Consider the following 26,744-nt stretch of genomic DNA (forward strand, 5'->3'; position numbering starts at 1 on the left):
TAAGTACAACCGAACGCTGTATAAGACACTTGTAGGTGACCAAAATGTTACAGTTAACTTTCATGAACTGAAAACACTCTGTGAAAGGGTTAAAGTTGTAAGACAAAAAAACAGAGAACTCCCAGACCGGACAACGGCGTGGTAGCAACCTGTCAGTCACAACATTTTACCATTTTCTGACATTTTATGGACCAAACAACTAATCGATTAACCGAGAAAATAATCAACATTAATCGACAATGAAAATAATCGTTGGTTGCAGCCCTAATGTCAATATAGTGATATCTTCCATTTTGCCAAAAAAATACACTTAACACCTTTTATTAAACTCCTTTAAAGTCTTCACTACATATATTATATGAGTCTGTACAGACATGGACGTAAACTGCAACTTGACTGGTTGACGGAGGCATACAACCGCGAGGCACAATTCTAGTTTTTGCTTGGAAAAAATGACTGATAATCATCAATTATCTAAATAGTTTTTTAGATTGATATAATTTATAAAGTGTTTTTTTAGTTTTTTTTAAAGGGACTGTTTGTAACTTCTTACACGTATAAATCTACCGGGTCGGGATCCCATGAGAATATCTAGTGAATGTTCAGTGGACGTTTGTGTAGAAATAAATGCTGCAGCACCTCCAGACCAACAGAGGTTTTCCGTGTCTTGTGAAGTGACGGGGCTCCGCAAAGAAATGTTTTCGTCTCTGACTGTGTGCCGGTGTGTCCCTCCAGCACCCGGTCAGAGATGATAACGTTTCTCTTCCTGCTTCAGCCCCGGAGGCTGAAACAGCGGGGCTGAAGCAGGAAAAGCCAACACTAGGATCAGATCAAAATCATATTCATGGAGAGACCTTCGTCTGGTCAGCTAACATTACTGCCAAACAGGTGAAATATATAGTGATATTATGGTTTTAGCTGACGTGTGTCGCCTCACTGTTTTGAGCGATGCTCGTTCATGTGTATGTAGAGCGAGCAAGCTCGAGCCCGACGCTGACTTTCGTTGACTTAACGGCCACAGGTGTCGCTGTTAACAAGCATTTCTGAAAGTTACAAACAGTCCCTTTAAATTTTTTTTAAAATTATTTTCAAGACCTGGCTTTGAAATATTAAATAGTTTTACATTTGTTTTGGGACTGATGCACCTGGAAAGTGTGTAAAGATGACTGTCCTCTTTGGAAATGTCTTAAAAAACTTGCATATAAAAAAAACCCACTTCCATAGCTGCTGCATGGAGCCTCTGGTGGCTGAAGGGTTAAAGTCCTCTGGTAGTAGGAAGTGGGTGGTAGGTAAAGAGAGCTGAGGATGGAGAGAAGCCCGAGGAGCGACCACAGATCGGTTTTCGCGAGGAAATCAATGTTACATCAGAGAAGAAGAGAGTGAACCCATCCATCGCGTATACCTGTGAGAGAACACCAGAAAACGGGACAAAATCTGTTTACCGGAGGACGAAAAACGTGAAGTGATCAACCTGCTTTCAGCGCCGATGTGTGTGCGCGCATCTTTCACCAGACGGACGTATAGAGTCGCTACAGATTCTCATTGATCTCGCCTTTTTTTAAATGCACAAGAGCTCTGACAGCGCATGGATGTGGCATAGATTTGTGCAATAATGTGCAATATGCATGCAATGAACTCCGTGTACATTCATGCACTGATGCCTTCTCAGCAGCAGCAGCACATATAGATTGAATTTGGTTTGGCTGCCTGAGGACTCCTCGAATATGTAGTGGATTTATTCTGTAGCTTGGAGACCGATCGTTGTGATAGAAGCGTTTTAAAAGGATGACAGTATAGTGGTTGATTTTGGCTGTTAATGGTGCAACTTGTAGTTTTAAGAGATTGTGTTTGAGCTGTGATTCGCACTAGATGTCTTGAAAGATATGTGTGCAAACTTGGTAGGTTTCTCTGTGGTGGTGATGGTCTGACAGTCTTCTCTGTCTCTCAGCTGGACTTCAGCTGGTCCCACCATGCAGCCTCTCGCTTATTCAGTAGTTCCCAGCACAGAGCAGCCTAGTCAGTAGTCTCTGTCAGTCTCTGTCAGCAAAGGGATGTGGCTGCACTTTTTATTTTTATATATACTTTGATAGTGATATTTGATAGTGTTTTTTGGCTGTAACGCGAGATAACATCTCTTTAATGCTATAATTTGTTACACAGAACATAACAGCACCTGTTAATCCTCAGAGAATTAGCAGATCTACCTGCTGAATAAGCTGATAAATGATGTTAAAAGCAGCCGTCACTCCGCCAAGCATTCCGGTTTAGTAGTAAATCGACTCTCGCTGAAAGCCACGCGAGAGTTGGGCTTCATCTTCTCGCCCCCCTCCTCCGTCACCTGGAAACCACAGGAGCACTGCACGAGACACCTCCGACAGGTGTGAACCCGGCGGACACGCGCCATGGATGATTCTGGGATCATCCGCAGACGGAGGCTGCAGGTGAAAACTTTTTTTACCCACTTTGTTATCATATGAGGATCATCTCATTAAACAAATATATATATATATATATATATATATATTGTATGAATGCTGCAGAACATATATAGGCTGCATGTATTTTTATATTTCAGAGTTGAGAAATGTTTAAGTGTTGAGAAATGTTTTATTGGCACATCATCTTTAAAGGAGATTCAGTATGATATATGGTGGTTATTTGTTCACATGTAAGGGATTCAAATAAATAGAGCTATATAAATTGTACTTTGAATTAATTTATGTATTCTTTTAAAGACATTTGAATCTATGTATGCTTCCAAAGAGATCTCAAACTATAGGAAGGATATATAAATGAGTGAGTTTATAAAAGTAGTATGAAAAAGAAAAACAAGGCCATAAAAAAAGTGTAGACAGTTGATTTAATAGACTGCACAAAACAGCAACATTTCAGATAGAATTGCAGTGGACGACATGGAAATCTCTCTACCACTATATTTTTATATTGCAATATCAATATTTATTTGATGTAGTCACATTTCTGGAAAATCAAGTGAGAAACTGTTTATGGATTTTTAAAAAATCAACTATTTTGGCAAAAAATAGTCCAGTTTATTAATTTGTAACAATGGCTTAATACACTGAGAGATATTAAAGGGATAGCTACTCCGTTATAAACAGTATGGCAAAAATATTTGACGGTAGACAAACTTCCTTAACATATTGTCCCAATAAAGCTTTGGAATAACTTGTAAAAGGCAGTACCAATAATTGCAGTGGGTGACAGACCTGTTTTCATTCACAATAATATGTATACAAGTCTATAATAACCAGTCGTAGGTTGAGTCTGGGCTGTGAGTATATGTGGATTAGATTATTCCATTACATTTGCATGATGTAGGCCAGTCACTTAGCCCATATCTTGTACATTATGACAAACACAGGAAGGCACTGGTAAAAGCCTCCTGCCAGGCTTTCCTCTGTGTGGTGGGCGCTTGCGTGAAATTAATCAAGTGAGGCAGGCAAAGCTTACTATGCAGGCCCGTTGTCTGCCAGTCCTCTGCTTCTTGGTGAATTAATTTACAGTAGAAGTTCTCTGCTGCACATTGTGCCAAGATATTCTGCTCTAGATGATTGCTCATCATTTATACAATATAGACAAGCGGCGTTGGAAGATTTCCTGCACAAATGTTGTTGTTTAGTTGGTAGAACGTAGCGGTAACGCTGCCAGGCTCAGAGTCCCCACTCCTACAGGTGCTGGGCTCCTGTTGTAAATCCAGCTGGATTAAAGCAGACACTAAATTAAATTTGTTTTGATAAATGCCCGTCTTTGATGGAGTTAGTCTAGAGACAATTTAATTCTAAGGAATACAAGACTATCTGCTACCTCTACCACCAGCTTGTTGAACTGTACTTATTGAGCTGTTTGTTGAAGATTTCCCCTCATCTGTATCTCAGTGACATTTAGACTGAGGCTTTTGATAACCATTGCTGTTAAAGTGCAGGCAGAGATTGGGGAACTGTCTGGAACCAGTGAATTTTTGCATTTTTACTTAAAGATGACTTTTAGACTTCACTTTTCAAACAACTCCGATGTCTGAAAAGGGAAGCCTTAAACTTGCTTTCCAGCAGCCAGCAGGGGGCGACTCCTCTGGTTGCAAAAATAAGTCTGATTGTATAGAAGTTTATGAGAAAATGAGCCTACTTCTCACTTGATTTATTCCCTCAGTAAACATTGTAAACATGAGTTTATGGTCTTAATCACTAGTTTCAAGTCTTCTTCAATACAGCATGATGTTCATTTAGTAAATTATGGTCCCATTTAGAGTCAAATAGACCATAAAGCAGGGGATGCTTTAGGGCGTGGCTTGTGATTGACTACTACAGCGTTGTCTGTGTTTATGTCTTTAACCCTTTCACTGTGTGTTTCCAGTTAATGAAAGTTAATTATAACGTTTTTGGTAGCCTGAAAATATCTTTTTCAGCGTTCAGTTGTACTTAGCTCCACCCTCTTGTGTCAATTCTGGTTGCAAAAAACAAGATGACGACGGCTAAAATGCCGAATGTGAGGCTTCAAAACGGCAGTCCCCAAACCAGTGGGTGACGTCATGGTGACTACGTCCACTTCTTATATAGTCTATGATTTAAGAACTTTCGATTTTCAATAATATTCCACTGTCAAAATTGTAAATTAGATTAGATTAGATTGATTAGTTGCTGTTCTGTGACCTGTAAAAAAAACAGTGAAACATGCCCATATCTCAAGTTCTGAGAGCCCAAGATGATGACTTCAAATGTCTTATTTTGTCCGGCCAACAATCCAAAATTCAGATATTCAATTCAAAATAATACATGACTTAAGAAAAGCAACAGATCGTCACATTTGAGAAGCTTGAACCGGAGAATATTTGCCATTTTTGCTTGTTTATAATACTGGGAAAACTAATTGTTTCAGCTCGACTATAAATAAGTTTCTTTGGAGAGATCCTGTTTACAGGAGCTGAGTTCTCACAAAACATTATTGCTCATATCAGGCACAGATCTCATACATCAAATTGGTAAATATTTTCAGATGACGTAGTTTTTGTGTGCTGTGGGTTTCGTGGGGCTTCGTTAACTTAAAATGAAGAAACTTAGCTCAGGAATAGTCTCGTTTGACAGAGTTAAGTGTAAATTAGAAGACATTCAGTCACTTTGTTCAGTGGTCCTTTTTGATTTAAATATTTTCCCAGAAGTAAATTGCAGCTGAAATTTAAACACGGACATCAACATCGTCAGTGGAAACTTAGAGCAGGGCAGCCTGGCGGGGAGACAGGAGACAATCTGATGTGAACATAAAGGTTTAAATGTAACGCACACGCAGAGACACACAGCAAGACAGAAACACACAGACACACACTCTGCCAGGATGCACTTTGTATCCGGCTAACACACACATAAAAACACACATTCACTTAAAGGAAGATTACTGGTGAGTCAAACTTTTGATTTTAGTCAGAGTGCATGTTAATGAGTGTGTCCATCCAATCAAAAGCTACACTAAACATCTTGTGTGTGTGTTTGTGCATAACATTCATGCCTATATGTACATATCAAATCGACTCCCACCCACTGCCCCGACTCTCCATTTCCATTGAAGTGGTCGATATCTATATCTCAGACAGAGGAGGTCTAAATGCCGAGGATGTGGCGCAGTTGTCAGGCCCATTAGCAAGACTAATGGTGGCCTAACAGCCCTGTGTGCCCTCAGGGAGGAAGACCAACCACCAGCAGCAGGACGGGCTGAAAGGGCCCAAGGCCTGGAGGAGGAAGGGGGGCAGCATAGACCTGAGGCAGGCAGCAGCTGTGGGCTACAGTAGACCCCATTTAAGTGGCTATTACAATGTCTTGATCCCTTTACTGCCTGGATCTACTTTCACACTGGAGAGAGAGAGAGAGGGGAGGAAAGAAGAGAGAGGAGTGTGTGTAGATGTATAGCATGTTTGTGTTTCATACTTTATATGAGCGTGGACAATGAAACTTGTACTTCTTAAAACTACGGTAGAGTATCAATTTGCTCAATATTGAAAATTTGTATCATGAATGAATAAAATGTTTTCATTCATTAAAGGTTGGGTTGGTAGTGCTGTTCAAATACATTATTATTATCTTTGTTGAAATTCTCATTACATCCCCGCAGCAATCAAAAAATCAAATGCTCCGGCAAAAAAAAGAAAAAATTCTGTTATCTGTGGCTGTCGCAGGACTGTAATAAGCCCGTACAATCATTTCATGTGGCCTGAATGTAATGATTAGACGGGCTACCTGCCTGCCTGCCTGTGTGCACATTGCGCGTCACCGGAGTTCCACAAGCTGCTAGCTTGACAGCTGTGAGTACTAACAATAACCATCTTTACATTCATAATATTAATTTTGGGGGAGTGGCTTTTGAGGGAGGCCCGAAGCGACGGAGTTGTGTTGCCAACTTGGAGACTTTCTCTCTAGATTTAGGGACTTTTGGAGCGAGAGCTGTTAGCTACTTTCATTGGAAAAGAGTTGGCTCAGTTTTTTGGTTGGATCATTTTTTAAATCTAATGTTTCTCAGCATTACCAACCCTACCTTTTGATTAAATAAAAAAAAAACCCAGCCAAACTCATTACTATCCATGCAGTTCATTGTTGTCTTAACACAAACTGGACATAAACTTTAATATTAACTTTAACTTTAACATTAACTTTAAATTGGACAATATTTGACTAAAAAGCAAGACTATAAAAAAGTACATAAAACTAAAAGAACCACATGGAGCATCTGTTGTCAACTCAGTACTTGACAGTAAAAAGAGTACCGATATATATTGATCGATAAAGGAAAATTTGTGATAAGTATCTCTTAAATTTAGTTATTAAAGAATTATGAAGATATGTACTAAGAGAGACATTTTACAATTGAAAATTGAACTTGTCAGTGCTCTCTCTCTGTATGTTAAACATATCTATTCTTTTCTTGCTTTTTTGTTGACTTTGTCGCTCTATAACATCACCTGACTTCCTCCTGTCATAACTGCGACTGCCTCTAGAGGGCTTTGTCACTTCAACGTAAACGTGTTTTTTTGGGGCACTTGCTGAAACGACTGATGCTGTCGTTCTTCTTGGGAGTCTCTTTCTTGGCCACTTGCAGTCACTAGTATCCCGATTGATTCATCCTGTCGTCAGCCTTAAGCCACGAAGTCTTCTTCTTCTCTCCGTCTTTCTCCATTTGTCTCCCTCACCTCCACAATACTCTTCTCTTTTATTTATTTACCACCTCAGTTCTCCTTCACTTTCATCACCTCCTTCATCCACCCATCTTTCTGTTCATGTCTCCCCATTTCTCAACTCCGTCCTCACTTTCGCTCTCTCATTCTGGCAGCTCCCCATGGCACATCTGGCACACCATTTGAGGGCGTGACATTTGGCGTGGGGGCTGTCATTGTCATTAAACAGGAAATAAATGACATTACAGTACAGTACATGGTTTTAGCAGATGTTTTCGCTTTTATTTGACAGTTAAAGGACCAGTGTGTAGCATTTAGGGGGATCTAATGGCAGAAATGGAGTATAATGTTATTAAGTATGTTTTCTTTTGTGTATAATCACCTGAAAATAAGAAACGTTGCGTTTTCATTACCTTAGAATGAGCTGTTTATATCTACATACAGATTGGGTCCTCTTCACAGAGCCAGGTGCCATGTTTCTACAGTAGCCCAGAATGGACAAACCAAACACTGTGTTAAATGTTCCTGCCTGGGCTGGAGTCGATAACGTTACTCGTTTAGCAGTTAACCATAAACAATGGTTTACATACCCATCACTGGCTCTTGTATATTAACTGTCCACATCCAAAACATTTGAATTATCACAGAATGAGTCCTAAAACCCAGAAATGAGTTCGCATTTTTGCACTTCTGGTTACCTCGTCTCGAAGTCAATGTTTTTTTTGAATGGGTTTTTAGTTAGATGCCTGAAATAAGGTCTGTGGTTTACACAATTAAGAGATGTTAACGTTTTGTCATACATCAATAAATAACCTACTCATGAATTTTGAAGCCTTTCTGTGTCTTAAAAAAGGCTGTTGCTAACAAGTGGCTAAATGAGACTACTAAACTTCATCATGCCGACTCGTCCTCCTTTACAGCCTGGTTGTGTGTATACTGGCGCTCATGCGACTGTGGTGTGGTTTGTTTATAGCCTAACATTAGCTTTTTACTTCTGGTGATTGCATTCACACTTCAAAAATCATAAAAATTGTGTTCATTTGTGGAGATTATGTTTGCCAAAGAGCTTATTTTCTGCAATAATCCAAAACCCAATGGAAAAATCCCATTGGCTCTTTGTTGCGGGAACCAGTGCGATGCTAAAATCTGAGTTGGCCTACAAAAACATGTCATCCCTGGACCACTCTAAAGTGAAGTTTGCTGCAACAGGCCCCCGATTTTACTTTATGAAACACATAATAAATATAAACTACAATGAATGTGATCTGTAGCAATACCCGGTCCATTTCATTTGGCCGTTACTGTGGGAGAGTGTGTGTGTGTCATTGAGATGAGTCGTTTTCATCTCAAGTGATGATGATCCTGACGTCCCGAGCAGTTGTAGGTGTGTGTGGAGTGTACTTACACTTAACCCATATGCTCATACACTCACACACACGCACACAAACAAACACAAGTCATACAACATGTCTCACCCCTCTCTGTTGTAGGAGTATGGAGTGCATCACACACACACACACACACACACACACACACACACACACACACACACACACACATATACTCACATAAACACACGCACACTGGCATAATTTGTCCAATATTTTGTTCTGGGCTGTGTGCCCATTTCCAATATGCTAAGCACAAGGGATAAGAGTGTGATCACTGCAGAAGATCCAGCTCTCTGTGCCAAGTCCTGTCACTCACTGCCATGCCCACTGCTTTGTTCTGCCTCACCGCGTCCTTCTGATGTCAGTATTATTCAGAAAGGGTAGGTTTTGTACTGCGAGAGCAAAGTGTACATCAAAGCAACAGATCTGGGCCAGAATATATTTGGGAATAGCTTCAAATATTTGAACTACTTTAACTGGGCTTGAATTATTATGCCAGACGCCTATAAAGCACAAAAGCTTGAGTCCAACGTAATCTCCAAAACAGACAAAAATGGATGGAAGTAAGGAAAGAAATAGCACGTCTTATTAAAGTTTAAACCAGATCCAGTGTGACAAGAAAGTAAAGTTGTTCAATGAGACATTATTTCAGACCTCAGTGTAATGACCGGTGATCATAAAGCTTTTAAGTAAAACTATTAAACGGAATAATACACAGTGCGACATTTGCCTCGCAATCTGCTGTCAGTCTTGGCAGTAGAAACAGAACAGAAGCCTTGTGACTTTGCCCAGAGCAGCAGCATATTAACATTTTTCTTTTCTTTGGTTTCCAGTTGGCCTTCGAAAAAAAACATGGTGAAACCATGTGACACCCTTTCTTCACTTTTGAACGTCCCTTTCACAATAAAACGCAGCGGCTGAAAGAGAATGTGAATAATTTGCAGTTACTTGAACCATGGAGGTTGTATATAATCAATTAAATGTGCTAAGAAGGTGTTTGTTTGTATGTGCAGACATCTGTGAGTCCGTCTAGGCTGCATTATGTCTGCAAAACCACTTTTATCTATGCCGCTTTGAGATAAAATATTTGCTTTTTGCATCCTCCTAGTGCAACTTTGTCACATCAGACCTAGAGGTGCAACAATTAACTGATTAATCGATTAGTTATCATCTATTAAATTAAATTAAACGCCAACTATTTTGATAATTGATTAATCGGTTTGAGTATTTTTTTAAAGAAAAAAGTCTCAATTCTCTGATTCCAGCTTAAATGTGAATACTTTCTTGTTTCTTTACTCCTCTATGCAGTACACGTTAGGGGTTCTGGACAATATCTGTCATTGTTTTGTGTTGTTAATTGATTTTCAATAATAAATATATACATATGTTTGCATAAAGCAGCATATTTGCCCACTCCCATGTTGATAAGAGTATTAAATACTTTGAATAGATAAAAAATGTGATTCATTTGCAAATAAGTATGGACAATCATGCGATTAATCATGATTAAATATTTGAATCGGTTAACAACCCTAGTATGAATATAAATAATTAGATTAAATATAAATGTGATTACACAGTTTAAATGGATTTTAGCTGGTTTAAAAGTCACCCACATTTGAAAAGTCGTGACTTGCATTTGGCACCAATGCTTGATAAATAAAACATCAGTTTGCTTCACGAGGGATGTGTTCACACATTTATTGCAAGATTGTGCTCTTTACGGATGAATGGAAGTCCAACAATTGGCCTTTATAAATCTCGTGAGGGATGGGAATCAGACTTAGGTCAGACTTGTGTCGAGCAACACTATTTCACACTGCAGAAGCTGCATGAATGTGTTTCAGATTTGGAATTGGGGAAGGCTCTTTTACATCCTCCTACAGTCCTTTATTTCTGGCATGATAACAATAACGCACTGCCAAAAAATAACAGGAATGATCTCTCTTTTTATTAGAAATGAAGAGCTGTGTCACCCTTGAAAAGATCACCTTCAGTCTCATAAAAGAATATAGCATGTTCTTAAGAGGTTTGGCTGCCTTATTTGGATTACATTGACAAGTTGCCTAAGTAAAGATGTGATCTTTGAACTGCACTCTTCTTCTCTGATCTATCAAGTGACTTTATACTGTCTGAAAATATCCTTGGATGTTGTAATGCATATCTAGGTTATTTTTTTTCATTGTCTGTTTCTGAAGCACAGTGGATATCACGGAGAAGTTTCAGAGGTTGTCATGGTCACTTGAAATTGAGAATATTGTTCAAAGAAATGCTGGAGTAACCAGTAACATGGCAACAACACGCAGCCATCTGTTGGACGGAGACAGTGAGAGGGAGCAGGTGTTGGGGTTTTATCCATTAGCCACCCCTATCACTCCCCCTCCACACACACACACACACACACACACACACACACACACACACACACACACACACACACACACACACACACACACACAGACGTATATGAGACTCCTGCGGGGCTCTCTCTGAGTAACCCTGGACGAGCTCACTTCCTCTTGATGATGTAACTCATTAGCTGTCCCAGAAAGAGCTCACTATGACGGGTGATGTCACTCCCATTGGAAAAAAAAGGATCACTCTCCTCTGAACTGAGAAAGACTGCATAGCCACCGTCATATAGGTGAATGTACGCTTCTTTGCTTTCTTTAAGAGAGATGAATGAGAAGATCGATTCCACTCTCATGTCTGTATATTAAATATGAAGATACAGACAGCAGCCAGTTAGCTTGGCTTCACTTAAAGACTGAAAGCAGGGTGGAAAAGCTAGCCTTTCTCTGCCCAAAGATACAAAAATATGCCTCTAAAGCTCACTAATTAACACATTATATCTCGTTGGTTTAATCTGTCCACAAACAGAAATGTAAACGCAACAGATTGTAGTTTTAGGGGATGTTAAGTAGTCATAACTATCACTGTGAGAACGCCAGGCAACCAGAAAAAATGGATAAAAAAAATTATTATGAAATAGCAGAGGTGTGGACTCGGAACTGACGTCACCTTACTGAGCGCCAGTTGGAAAAAAATGATACCAAAGATGATTTTGTTTGTGTACAAAAACTATGCGGTGGTCAACAAAAAAACAATTGAAGTATGCAAAATGTGTGAAAATTACATACGGAGAAGCAAATGGCATTACATTTGGTAACGAGCGCATTATGACTTGTTTAGAAATCAAAACTCAAAGTTTAGGATTTGGCACTTGACTCACGAGTGCAAAGACTTGAGACTTACTTGTGACTTGCAAAACAATGACTTTGACCTCTGAGAAGTGGTAACAGCACATAAGCCCCTACAAAACCAATTCAATTCAATTCAATCTATTTTTGTATAGCGTCAAATCACAACAGAAGTTATCTCAACCAGAAATTGATTGTTTTACATCTCTGTTTGTGTAGAGATTAAACAAAAAAAATACATATTAATCAGCAAGTATTTTGAACATTTAGAGCCAGGCTAGCTAAGCTAAGCTAATCAGCGCCTGGCTTGAGCTCCATACTCAACACACAGACATGAGAGTGGTATCAATCTTCTTATCTAACTCTCCAAAAGGAAACGAATAATATTTCCCAAAATGTAGAACTATTCCTTTAATAAGCCAGTCTGTGCAGAGTAGCATTTGCCAATGTTCTTTATTCATGTGACTTTACTGCACTTGTTCTATCCCCAAGAGGGATAATTATGATTTCTTCAACATGCCTTTGGAAAACTGGTTCTGACTTATTACAGTGCGTCTTTTCTGCCTTTCTTCTGCTCGTTGGCTCATCATAGTTTTTTTATTAAGTGTAAGTATTAATGCCTCACTGTGCTGGAAAGTAAATCGGGCGAGTTTGGATATAGTAAGCTTGTTTTCAGATTGTTTGGAGACGAGAGCTCCAGCTGTCAAGTCATGTTTCATCAGCTCGGCTTTGTTTGGGTTTCGTAATGCTTGTTTGCTTATACAAAGACAAAGAGATAGACTGTGTGTGTGTGTGTGAGAGAGAGAGAGAGACATTTCAGGATTGCCCTCGTCTAACAGGATGAAATCTTTCTCTGCATGGAAAACCAATTACAGTCTTTTATTCTTCCTCTTATTTTCCTCTCACGTTTGTGTTTATATCCAACATTATTTTCACCGACATGGCTCTATGTCATTAAGCCCTCCCAGCGAGTGAAAAGAAACAAATGATAACATCTTTTTAGTGGAGCCACTGGGCTGTAGAAAATAGCATGATAAGCAGCGCAGCACAGGCTGACAATAGAAATTGACGGTAACCTGATCTTACCTTCGCCGAGTGTTAAATGGAATCAAATTGGGAATAGATGGGCAACAAGCAGCACACAGATTCCTCCCAGTAGATCCTAATCACATCAGAGTCCTTGCTGTTGTGTCCCAATGTCATAAATATAGCAGCAACATCTTTTAAATCGACTTTGGCTCCACTAAACCTGGTGGTTCCTGAAGCTCTGAAGTCTCTGAGCACTTAGGAGGGATCATTTTTCAAACTACGCTCCACTTACACAAGACATTAACAGAGAAATTACAAAACTGGCTATAGACGAATCCCAGCACACGACTATTTGAACAATTTTACTATCAGAGAGGTTGACTATCGTATTTCAAACAGTGTTATATTTTCTAAAACACAGTGTCTGTCGGGGATTTCTTGTTCTGCGTTCTTTGGAAGGTGTCAGTGTTCAGAGAAGTTTCAGTTATATTTTGAGATTGTGATTTACAAGTTGTACCTTCTTTCAGGTTTTTGCAGAGCCTTATTTTCTGCGAGTGATGTCAGCATTAAATGCTAATGACAATGCGAAGCTTTAACTGTAAGATGCATGATTATTAGTGCGCTCCAAGCATAGTGGCACATGGTTTAACAGAGGAAAATTAACTTAAGTTTCATATGATGTGGAGATGAATTTGTACTTGGCATAATGCCACTTGAAAAGATTGCATGACCAAATGTTGCCTAACTTACTTTTGGGTCTTTTGCAAATAAATCAGTCAAGGTTTAAATGTCTAGCAGCAATTATTTAGGAAGTAACTATCAAAAAAGTGTAATATAAGACATTGTAGGCAGCTGCCATGAATGTAAACATTTAGGAAAAGTTAAGGCAGTGGTTCCCAAGATGAAGTTGCACAAAAATTCTGTTAGTTTTTCTGACTTTCCTATATGTTTACCTTTTTTTTATGTATGAAATACTGGATACTTTCACCTTTAAGACAATGATCTGTGACAAGGGGGCACAAGTACATATTGCTTTATTTCAATGGGTCATTTAAGCCAAAAAAAACAGGGCACCACTGGGTTAAGACAACTTTCTTGGAGAAATAATATGTCCTTGAGATGTCCGTCACACTCTGGGTTTCATCTCAAATATCCAATCTGAATCTCGGTTCCTCTCGCATCAAGCGTTTGAAAAATAATACATTTCTATTGTAATAAGTTATGAAATCCATTTATGCTCGGGGGTATGCAAGGTTTGACCTTGAATGCATTTGATTCATACACGGCCTGTCTATATGCTAAAAAACAAGTGCTATATGGGGAAGCATCATGAATATGAGGAGATAAAACTAGAAAACACATTCAAAATAAAATAGATAAGACAAAAAGACGAGTCATTATAATGTTTTTTTTCATTAAGTAACGTATCAGACATCAGTATAATTAGTTTAATTTGTTTCAGTCTTTAATTGAACTTTATTATTATGCTAATTCATATTTCCTCACCACAGTTTCAGTATATTATAATCGTCTCCACAGTCCTATAAACAGTGATTGCATGGTGTGTAAAACTCATCTAATCATCAGGCTAATTTATTAATATCAGCTCTCCCCTCTTTGCTTTTTCTCTCTTGCTTTCTCTTTCTAACCAGAAGGATTTACCTCTGCCGCGGAAAAGTAGCAGGTAAGTTCACATGTTTGTTTCTCTGTATTTATCTCTGGAAAGATATTATATGTTGTTGAGAAACTGTCTCTAGTTTATGTGTGCACCCATCTCCGAATTAGTTTGTTTGCTGTGTTAGATGTGTGACTGTTATTTATGTGAGTTTTTATTAATCTTTGGGTTTCCAATGGATTTTCTGGCATTTTATTGTTTCCCAGAGAGGGAAATGTGATTAGTTTTCTGGAAAACTGAGATATTATCAACATATAAGGATTTTATGAGGCACTTTAGTGTGTTGTGACTTAATATACCAGAATACATTTTCGTTTTACTGCTTTTCTACTTGTATGGCTGCATGTTTTCTGAGCTGAAAAACAAACACAAACCAAGAAGGAATACCATCTTTTAGTGCTTGGAGTCCTTCCAGCTTTGTTAAAGGAAGTCATGGTGAAATGATGGTATTTTGCCTTCAGACTGCAGCATGTTCCAGCTCTGCATGAGCCCTTTCACTCTCAGAGCGTCTCTGTCGGCCCAATCTGTTGCACCAGTGAGCTGTGCAATGAAAGTTCTGCAGCAGGAGAGCCGTGCTGTGACCTCGATGCCCTGCGTGGTCGTGGGGAGGCGGAGAGGTTGAGAAAGGAGAATAGAGCAGTACATGATGTTGAGTGCAGATCGTGAATGACATTTATGCTTTATCAAAGATAGCAGAATACAATAATCGCATGCCTGTATGTACATCGAAAGCATGATTAGTTCCTGTAATCGTTCCTCCGGTCCTGTCCTTACTGGTGTTACAGAGATCCCTTCTTTGAGTGATTTCAGCGTAAGTTCACAGCTATTGTACTGTGTGAAAATTACTTCTAAAGTTTAGTTGAAGCTAATTTGAGGCTTCAGCAGTCTCAGCGGTCTTTTCAGTACCAAATTCACACTTTATGCTTCCATCAACAGTGTTTGCTTGCTGAGCTCCAGCAAAGGGACAGTAGCACAAAGATTGGTCCTACACAGACTGCAACTTTGGAAGATGTCAACTTGATGACTTGTCAACTGAAGTTGATCTGATGTGCAGTTTTCGAGATATGCGAAGGACGTACAGAAAGACAGACAGACAGAGATTCCTCTCTTTATAGTTAGATTACACTTCCTGAGGATATCATTATTTACGTCTGATGTCCATTGCGATAAATGTCCATAAATCATCTTAGAAGTCATGGAAAGAAGACCTTTCTTATGTCTGCAGAACTTGCCTGAGAAACATCATGTTATTAAATTTTCTTCAGTAATAAAGTAATCAAGTGATAGTTGTCTGTACGTTCATGGATACATTGCAAACAGGAACTGCTAATTGCTAAATCAGTATACTTTAAACAAATGTAGGCTAAAAAACAGGGCTCAAGTTGTAGCCCATTGTTTGAGGAAGAGATCCTCTCATTGGTCATTTCAGCTCTCATCGTGCTCTTGAATGAAACGATTAATGGAAATTCTTTCCAAATGTCAACATTAAAGTCAGATAAAAACAGGCGGCTTGGCTTCTCAGAGAAAGAGAGAGATACAGTTGGCCTCTCCACAGAGATGGATTACATTTAGCGACTGAATTAGAAACCTCTGGAGTCGCGTTTTCTGTGCCATTTCGAAAAGAGTGGGATTGAATGATCCCGAGAGGTTTGACAAAACTGATTAAAGTACCTTAATTTGTGGTGCATGTGAAACTGTTACACTTAACAGTTACGGCAGGGAAAATGTGAAATTTGGAGCTTTTGATGCAGCTGATGCTCTCATTATGTATGTGAGTCTCTGTCCATGGTGCTGAAATGAAACTCACCACTCTCTCTTTTGCACACTGTGTTTGTCGCTACTTTACTCACAAATATGGCTGAAGAATACAGACTGATTGTTTTTACATAGAGGCTGAAGTGACATTAGTTTGTGTTTGTCTCTGGCAGCGTTTCTTTTGCTATTCATCTTAATTACTGACAATATATCCTCTCTTTTATTGAGATTAACGGCAAATTTTCTCATTTATGCTTAAAGTTGGATTTGGGAAGCCGTAGCTGGCTGCTGCTGCTAAAAAGCACTTCACAAATCAGGCACAATTTGGGAAAGTGTCTTATGTCAGCTCAAAAGGCCGTCTGAAAATGCCTTCGAACATGGAGGGGAATGTAATTTTCCACAAAATGCTTACACTTTACCGTCATCATTTCAAGTGTTGTAATCCTTGAAATCTTTCTGAAATTGCTGTAGTCCAGAGAAATACTTTTCCCTCCCGTTCTACTTTCGGCTCTGCCACTTTTGTTCTGCGTGAGCAGAATGTGAATCGCGTAACTCCGTCATACGTCTGTTTATCATGTAAACTGTTATTGTTGCACTGAGGGTTCAGGCAGTTCAGGAAGTAGTAAATGTGAAGCATGGATTTAATTCCCTGTATTGAGCTGCGTTTTTTATTTACCTTCATTTTTTATTTGTGTGTGTAGTTGTCTATTTAATATTCTTTGTGCATTCTCCTCTGCAGAGTTACTGTCTGGCAGCGATAGCCTGATGATGCTAGCTTATACATGCCTGGGGTATTTAATGTGTATCCGTGTTGTTACAATTTACTGCCTTACTCGGTGCGGCCGCATGCTTTTGTGTGTGTGTGTGTCAGTGATCTGGTGTGCGGCGTGCATGTGTGTCCCGGACTGCTGTCATCAGGTGTGTTTTGTCCCTGACCTCTGACCTCTGTGTGGCGGGGGGGCAGATGTCACAGCGTGACATGAAGGAGACACTAGAGCTGGAGGCTCAGATCAGCTGTCTCAGCTCCCTATAGCCCCACCTCTGTTGGATTTTTCTACACACATCCTCCTGTGGGTGGAGCTGGAGTATTATACTGTGGGCGTAATGACTGGGCATTTATTGAGAATGAGAATAAAGTGACCTGAAGGACAAACAGGATACTGAAATCCTGAGAGGTTAAATAAGCTTCAGAAGAGATGGAGAAAAAAAACAACATTACACACAAAAAGCACACCATGTCTTTATGATATCATGCTGCCCATCCCTGTCTGTGACCCCCCACTGTGTTTCAGTGATATCACCACCCCCCCTCCTCCTCCTGCTGCCTCCCCTCCTCCTCCTCCTCCCCCCGCTGTCTCTCCTCGCCCATGTATATTTTATCCATCCAGACTCCCACATTAGAGACGGCATCCATTATTGAATTACTCCCCTCAGCACTACTGTGCAACTGTCACCCCACGTCAGCTTTAACATTTGGTGGATTTGTTTCAAAGGGAGGGATGGAGGGGCGTACACACATGCATGCACGCACAGACACACACAGAAATGACATCTCTCTTGGCTGGGCATTGCAGAGCAGCTCCTGTGATATCTAGGACACATGGACGATGCCAGAGCTCATCCAATATGGCGTTTTACACAGAAAAAAACAGAACAGTGTCTGTGTGTGTCTCTGTGTGCATTTTAAAGGATGCTGACTGTCATTTTATATATTTTTTTGCTATCAAACCCCATGAAAACCCCCAAACCAATAGTGTGTTAATACATATGTCAGTACTTCATTATTTCCTACCATGTCTGTGGCACTCAGCAGTAAGATGTAAATCTTTAAAAACGCATCATAAATATGTAGTTTCATTTTAAAAAGTAAAAGTCTCAGTAATTTCCTAAATCAGCTGGGCACTATAGTTTTTGGCAAACATTACTTTTCCGGGGATCTATTGGCAGAAATGGAAAATAATATTCAATAACTGTGTTTTCATTAGTGTATAATCACCTAAAGACTAAGAATCGTTGTGTTTTCGTTGCTTTAGAATGAGTCCTTCATATCTACATGGGGAGCGGGTCCTCTTCACAGAGTCCACCATGCTGCTCTGCCATATTTCTACAATAGCCCTGAACGGACAAACCAAACACTGACTCTAGTGAGAGCCTTTCGCAATTTTACGTTACCTGAAGGCCACCGTAGTTCTCAGACACGCTTGTGAGACTGAGGTGACATGAGCCGCAGAGTGCAAAACCGTGGTACCGCAAGCCTAAAGTAGTGTTATGATCAGGATGGCCTCTGAGCGAGTTGATCTGCGTTACCACGGTTTTGCACTCGGCGGCTCACATTACCACAGTCTTGGAAAGGGAGGAGTGATCGGAGGGGTACTCAGTTGGTTGCAATCTGCAACCACACCACTAGATGACTTCAAATCCTACACACTGTACCTTTAAACAGGAGCAAATACGGCATTTTTTGGGGTCTATTTTCAGCTGTGGATTAATACACATTTGTGGTTCTAGTGAATATTTACAGACAAAGAACAGAGTCTGTTGGATTGACTCAAAATAAACTACAGTTCTTGTGTTCATTGTCATGAAGGAACATGTCAGCCAGTGCAACATTGTGGGGCTTGACAATAACAAAAACATAGAATTTCGCCAGCCTCATCCTTTATTAGCTTTTGGACAACAATGGAGGTCTGTGGCATTGAGGAATAAACTATATTGTTAGTAGGATAAATTCATTGTTCGCTTTGGGCTTTTCATGGGATTTGTTTTCAGTGAGAAAAATATAGAATATCAACATCCTTAACCTTTAACGACCTGTTTTTTTGTTTATGTACTGTATGTGTATGTAACATACACGAAAACACACACTCACATGTAGGCCTGGGCAACATATCGATATTATACCGCAATATGAGACTTGATACCGTCTTAGATTTTGGATATTGTAATATGGCACAAGTGTTGTCTTTTCCTGGTTTTAAAGGCTGCGTTATAGTAAAGTGATGTCATTGTCTGATACCAGACTAGCTGTTCTATTATAGGCCTTTACCCACTTAGTCATTATATCCACATCACTGCTGATCATTTATCAAAAATGTCATTGTGTAAATCTCTTGTAAAAGCAATCCTATAATATCGTCGCAATATCAATATCAATATCAATATCAATATCAATATCAATATCAATATCTATAATTGATCGTATTCGGTCGAAAATATAGTGATATTTCATTTTCTCCGTATCGCCCAGCCCCTACTCGCATGTGATAACCAACTTGCAGTGTCCATCCCTCCCTCTGTCTTCCTGTGTTGTCATTCACACTCTCATGTCTCTCCACCTCTGATTGGCTTTTCTCTCTCTCTCTCTCTCTCTCTCTCTCTCTCTCTCTCACTCTCTCTCTCTCTCGCTGTTTCTCTCATTCATACCTGCACTGACCCCCGCTCCCCTTTCTCTCTCTCTCTCTCTCTACCACCCTCCCCCATCGCTCTGTCGCTCTACACTTCCTGGCTTGGCACGATACCCTTGAGAGCAGCCCCACAATCCTCTCTCCTCCTGACAGGGATGCTCGGCAGCCTGTCCCCTCTCTCCATCTCTTCTTCCTTCCTCTCTCTCTCTCTCTCTCTCTTTCTCTCTGTCTTTAATCCTCTTGTTTCCTCCGTCTGTGACATGGCTGACATTTCCAAATCTTTCTAATCATTTTCTTCTCTCTCTTGAATCCACTCTTGCACGCACACGCACGTGTACAGAGTCACGGCGAGACAGCGGTGAGTGTGTGTTCAACTGGCCAGAGGAGGCTGACATGCCGGCGTGGAGCGTAATCGCTGCCTCTTGACTGCCTCTGTGTGTGTGTTCATTACTGTGTGTGTGTGTGAGGCTCAGCTGCTCTCATGATCATCTGCCAACACAGCCACTGCTGCTAGCAACATGTTTCGACGCACAAAAAGGTAAACGGCAACCATCTGTCTCCATGCAAATCTTTGTGACCGGTGTGGTGCCCTGCTGCTGCTGGTGTGTGTGTGGATTCATCGGAGGAGGTTGTTGTGTTTTTCCATGATGTTTCCGTTGTCCCTGCCAGCTATCATGCTGTCTCACTGTTGTCTCCCTGTCTCCATTTAGCTCCAGCAATATGGTGTGTGTGTGTGTTTGTGTTTTGATGTCTTTACATGCATATGTGTTAACGTAAGGTGCAGACAGTATGTTTTTATGATTTGTATTTGAGCTTCTAAAGTCCATGAAGGTTTGATAATATGTTTGCTTATGTATGTCTGTGCTGGATGTGTATTTATTCATATCCTTGTTGAGCTTTATTGTAGTAATGCACATGAACACGGATTTAGATTATGGCTCACTCTTTCACACATGCATACACACACACACACACACACACACACACACACACACACACTGGAAGGTATGTGTGTGCTTGGCCACTAGCCTGTGTGCCAGAGATAGCATTATGAAGTGGAGGTATTATTATCAGTGTCCAGGGAGCGCTTGTGTAGCAGAGATCCAACAGTGGGCAGTGCTGTCTGCTTGGCACAAATCCTCAGTCTTCTTCTCCCTTCCTCTTCACCTCTTTCTCTGTCATCCACCCTTTCTCTTCCTTTATTTTCTGTCCCTAACGTCACCTATCTGTCCTCCATCTTTTTCCTCTCCTCGCTTACATTTTCATTGTTTCTGTTGTCCTTCAGCTCTTCCCTGTGACTCTAGTCATTTCTGCCTCTTAACCTCATTCACCCCTCTCCTCTCCTTGGTAGGTTACCTCTCCTCTCCTCTCCTCTCCTGATAGGTTACCTCTCCTCTCCTCTCCTCTCCTCTCCTCTCCTCTCCTCCTCCTCCCTGATGTACACTCTGTACAGACCCTTTAGTCCCTCCTGCCGTGCTTCATTTTAGCGGTTTTCATCTCATCTGATCACAGGGGGATTAGTCTGAGTCTTCACCGTTGCTCCGACTGTGCAGGGAATAAACAGCAGGATATTCTGTATATGAACCAGAATAAAGCCTCCCTCACTCTGACTGTCGGCCTCCATGCAGAGTGAATGTGTTTATGAGAGAGAACATGTGTTTACTGTTGCGTTTTAAGAGCTTAGCATGTTTACAGTCTTGTGCGTGTCACAGAATTATTTTTTTTCTTCCTAATTTCTGTTTCAAGTGTGAATTTACCTGTTTATGAGTGTGTATCAGCCATAGACTATAAAGATTGACGACGTGTCTCCCCTTCCTCCCACTGTACAAAAGTGAAGCCACAATATCCCGGATATTTTGACGTCATTTGGAGTCAGAGTTTGCGCAGTAGTGATCGTGGGAGCTGGAGCCGTGGTATCGGAGGCTCGGGAATTGTACGAGAGCGGAGATATAACTTTAACTTTCCATAACCGTCACGAGTCTGTGTAATAGAACATGTGTCAATTTGATCATAAATATAGTTATAGAGATATTATTGTTAGTTGTTGTGTCTTTCTAGCCAAACAGCTACCGTGGTACTAACGTAGCAGCTAGGTGGCTCACGCTAACAAGCTGCGGCTTCGTGATTGGCTTGGGTGGGTGTATGGGCGGGACCTTGATATTGCGGCTCCAACCTCCCCAGCCCCCGATCACTACTGCGTAGACTCTGGCTCCAAATGACATCAAAATTTCAAAATGGCACCTCCTGTAACCGGGGTATTTTGGCTTCACTTCTGTACAGTGGGAGGAAGTGGAGACGAGTTCTCCATATACAGTCTATGGATGGACCTAATAAACTGACAAGTGTATAATAAGATACGATTGAATGCGTTTAGATGACATTTGACATTAGAGAACGTTGGCTTATTTTGTTAAATGAAAAAGGAAAGTTTCAATTTCTCAAAGCAAGGCATTCAAAATATATTATTTTTGGGTTGTTATGTTGAAACTTTTCAAACAGCCCTAATTCTGAGTTATAATTATCAACAGATCATTTATCCCTGATATATTTCCTTCATTCTACTTTTTAATTATCTTGTTTTCTGCCTCATTCTGTGTTGTGTGTGTGTCTGCATTGTTTCATTAGTGCTTGTGTGTTTTCTTGGCTAGCTGTTGCAATTAAGAGAGATAATGCTTTGTGCCCACTCCCAAACAGATTGAGCTAAAGGAAGGCAGTAAAAATGAGTGTGAGAGAGAGAGAGAAGATGAGGCACGAGAGAAAGCGGCAGAGCTACAGGAAGAAGAGAGAGTGGGGTGGGATGAAAGGCAGAGCCTCAGGTAGTGTCTCAGCCTACATTTAAGAGTAGCCCAGTGGGGTTAACCGAGCCCATGACGATAAACTCTCAGTCTGCTCGTCTACTTCCTTTCCTCTCACTTGAAGGTAAACTTTTGATTTGTTGTTTTTGCTTTTGAGATCATGAGACGGAGCATTCAGGGACTGGAGCTGGATGATAAACAAGTCTTAATGTTAATCTCACTCACACACACAGTAGCCTATATCAAGTAGTATCCCACTCATACATATGTGTCGATGATGCACAGTGCAAATTATCCCACTCATAGACAACACACAGGACATTTCATCCCACTCACACACAGAACATAATGTCAATGTTAATTTTTCACAGAAAGCTGAAATTCAGTAGAGCCATCATAAAAATACAGTTTGCTATTTGATTTATTTAGCATGTATGCTCTCTTTACTTCACTTATAGCATAACAAATTATAATTACACATTGAATATATAATAGTTACAATCTCACCTTGCTACCGTAGTTTCATTTTGCACACATCTATCATCTTTGTGACAGGTAATTCAGGCTATTTTTAAGCTTGACTACAGCATACATTATGATGATGGACCTGATAGCTCATAAGTGTAGGCAGGTACCATAATTATCTACTCTGGCATCAACAAATGAACCATGGTTACAGTGGAGCACACACTCAGTGGCGTTATGGCTTTTAGAGGTTACTAACTGAAGGCGCTTTCTCACATATTTTTGTCAGCATATTGTTCATACATGAGGTTGAAAACAGGAACTTGCTTTTCTACCTCTTCGCAGCACCGCATGCATAACACATGGAGGTTCAGCAGCATATATTTGAGCTTTTGCATTGCTTGGCTGGCTGGTATGTTTTAATGAAGGAGCTCAGAGCTGTACGGGCGAAAGATGGTATAGAAAAGGAAAAGCCCTTTCCATGCTCTACTCCTGTTGTTTGTACCATGACAGCACCATCTGTTACTGGCTGGTGTTCAGGCTGGCCTTGACGAAAACACACAGACTGTTTGTGGTTTATCTTTGATGTTGCAGTGACATGATAACACAGCTTCTCATATATACAGGCGTGAGTTGGAAGACAACCTGGCAACATGGATGGCATTTGAAATAACTTGGTCATTTTCCAGATGAATATAAATCTGCTTAGAGGTACTATTTAGGCATTCAGGTTTATGTCCTTATTGGTAACACTTTATGGTAAGGGTAGCCTACATTAATTATCACAAATTCATGCATTAATTCATTAATGTAGTACTTCATTAACTATCAGGAATGTACACGATTTAAAGGTTCTCTATACGATATCCAGAGCATTAATATAGCAGACAACAACTATTGTTGATGTAAAGATATAGAGGAGGAATGTCTACCTGAGCAGAGAATGAAGTCTCTCTCCCTCTGAGTGTGTGCGCGTTGTAATCTGAGCTTCTCCGTGCTTTGTTGACATCGCCCTCGTGATTTTAGTGCATGTTAGCTCATCATCGCCGCTCTGCACTGCTCTTATACAGCGGTTACAATTGATAACGCCGTCCCAACCGACGGTGCCATCGCGGAAGCGTAGCAACCACCTTCCGGCCCCGTCTTCAGGTAAACACTGTTATCTCTGTCAGCACTTTCGCCGTTACTAGCACCGTTAGCTATGAGCCACCAGCTCGCTGTTGAGAGGTAATAGAAATGCTCCCAAACCTGTATTTAGCACATGTAACATCTCGTGCATGACTACATTCATTAATGCAACAACTAAGGTATTTCAATCCTTATGACTTCTGAGTTATTAGGTCAGTCTGCAGCTAGCAGTACTAGTGTTCAGACAAAACAAGCTATTTCAATAAGTCAATGTGATGATCCGTCCTGGCTCTCTCTCCCGGAGCAATGTCCTAGTCGATGTCGACCAATAACAGCGTCCCCACTCATGTGGGTAAACAGTTGTGATTGGCCTGTCCGAATCCAGGACATGTAAGGGCTGTGGGTTTGTTAGCGGCCGTTCTCGCCGCAACAAATTTGCATTTCAAAATCCACAGACATTCGGTATAGGCAGAGATCTCCGATTTTCAGGTATCGCAAGACTATTAAACGTGCAACACACAAATTCTGACCTTCTATCCAGGATGTCAACATAGTGTTCAGTTATCAAAGAGCTCTTAATCAAAGCATTTACTATATGGATTTCATACAGTAAAAAAAATCATTATTATTATTATCATCACAAAATGTCAAAGCTGTTTATTTACTGCACATTGAGCTATTTAGCTGCTCCTTGTCTAAAAGCATTAGTGTCATAATTTAAAGCGTAGTAGCATGATGCCAGACGTTATATTGAGTTAAGCATCCTGCTGCCATCTCCGTTCTTACTTCCCTCTAAGCGATAGAAGCGGTGGCCTTGCTTGGTTGTGAATCCATATGCATTATCCATAATCAGATTAAATCATTTTTAATGTCTATTAGACACGCTGCGAGACTCCCCCACTCATGCAAATGAGCGCCGCTCACTGAAGGAAGTGTTTTATTCTGTACGAGGAGATGGCTACGGATCATTTGCCACGGATAAGGTCACCGTGGGAACAAAGTGAAATGTCATGATCGTGGTGATTCAGAGCGCTTCTCAGGTCTCAGTAACTGAGCTGAGATAGCACCAGCCATGGCGGCGAGACAAACAGGAAACACAGAGACACAAGAAAGATCCAGATAGGTCGTTGCACTGCCACAACTTCCTGCTGCATCACTCTGCCTGAGGATGCACTTTCACACCTTTAGAGGACATCTGACAACACCTCCGAGTGGAGTGGAGTGATGTGACTAAAATAGACGTCTGGATCTTTATTGCGTCCTGACTTCTATTTATGTGCTGTGGTCTGACTGTGGTGTGTTTCAGACCAGTGAATCATAGGATGTCATGTTATTGAATGGAATTTATTGCAGTGTAACTCGTTTTAAAGCTCTCTGTTTGTATATTCTCAAACATTCATGAAAAAAAACTGATTGGGGAAGAATGTCATTCTGTCACATTTCTATATCATCATCTTCATATCAAACCTGGTTATCCTGTGCGTTTGAGCATTTTAAGACCAAAACCAGATAATTAAACTCTAGTATATCCCAGGCTGTACTCTCACAAATAATAGAAGAAATATGTGTGACAAAATAATCTCAAATCAAGCTTTTTCTGGGCTTTCAACTTCATGTCATGGTCTTCATTAGTGAATGAAATCATCATCACGTGAAGGAGGTATAGAAAGTCAGTCATTTGACATGGGGAAGATCAAAACAACTGTCTCGTTTCAAAGATGTTGAAAGTCTTGAAGTCTTGTGGTTAAAATAGCTCAGAAAAAGCTAATAATTGGATCTTGAATTGAGATAATGTTTTCTCACATACTGTCAAGAATGAACTTCCATTCTCAAATAGAAACACATGGAAGGTCTTAAAGGAATAGTTCAACTTTAAGCTTATTCAGATTCTTGCTGAGAGTTAGATGAGAAGATCATTACCACTGTTTTCTTATCCAACTTTCAGCAAGAAAACAAATAATTGGATGTCGCAAAAGGTCGAACTATTCCTTTATGCCCCTCACTGTACACATGCGAGACAGCTAGTCTCGTAGCGGTGGCGACTGACGTGGAGGGACTGTTAGACTCAGCACTGCAGCTGCTAAATGAGTAAAGTTTAACAACTTGATGCTTCATTCACACGCTCTTGTCACAGTGTAGGAAAGCTCATAATTCTGCATAGCATCCAATCACAAGGCAACTAGGAGCCAATCACAGCACAGTTGACGCTGTGTCAGGCTTTCGTCATACGGAAGTGGGCGTGGGTTCATCTAAAGTGGATTGTAAGAACGATAGACTTCAGTGACAACTTTGTTACAGTATTTAACAGTCACTTACTCTTACACTTACTCCGCTATAAAATCAGCACTAGTTCAGCCAGATAATACAGTCTGACTGTCGGCCAGCATGTTCATTATCCACCCAATGGGTTCGGTAATTTAAGCAGTCAGCTACTTTGTCTGCCAGCCAACTTTTTATTCAGTCACACAACAAGCTGACTTACCAGCTTATTACATAATCAGTCACTGTACTTAGGAGTCACAACAAAACACACTACCTTTTTTTATTTATTGAACTACTGTAGCACCAACTCCTATTGCAAACTGAGAATTGCCCCTTAGTCACAGCATGAATTACCAAAATCATTGCTATTTTTCTAACATGCTGAAAGGACTGGGTGACTCAGTCAGTATTGTTTTCTGTGACCTCCTTTCTCTGCCTTTCTCTTTTCATCTCCATTCTTTAACTA

General features: G+C 40.4%; 1 protein-coding gene across 5 annotated transcripts in view; it reads left to right on the plus strand.

The window, feature by feature from the left end:
* The first annotated feature begins 1,266 nt into the window (after positions 1-1,266).
* The window catches only part of LOC141764800 (microtubule-associated serine/threonine-protein kinase 1-like), a 74,937-nt gene continuing 49,459 nt past the window's right edge, over positions 1,267-26,744 (plus strand). The window contains exons 1-3 of one of the 5 annotated variants that reach the window (XM_074630367.1): positions 19,683-20,166; positions 22,254-22,547; positions 23,959-24,037. Coding sequence is in view for 4 of the 5 variants with exons in the window: in XM_074630363.1 (XP_074486464.1) it covers positions 2,403-2,441; positions 14,447-14,478 (71 nt within the window). In the remaining variant the exon portion in view is untranslated. Of the gene's footprint in view, positions 2,442-14,446; positions 14,479-19,681; positions 20,167-22,253; positions 22,548-23,958; positions 24,038-26,744 lie in introns of those variants that run through there. The other 4 variants (XM_074630363.1, XM_074630364.1, XM_074630365.1 and 1 more) reach the window with 4 other exon arrangements.

Source organism: Sebastes fasciatus, chromosome 3, assembly GCF_043250625.1.
Source record: "Sebastes fasciatus isolate fSebFas1 chromosome 3, fSebFas1.pri, whole genome shotgun sequence".
Lineage (NCBI taxonomy): Eukaryota > Metazoa > Chordata > Actinopteri > Perciformes > Sebastidae > Sebastes > Sebastes fasciatus.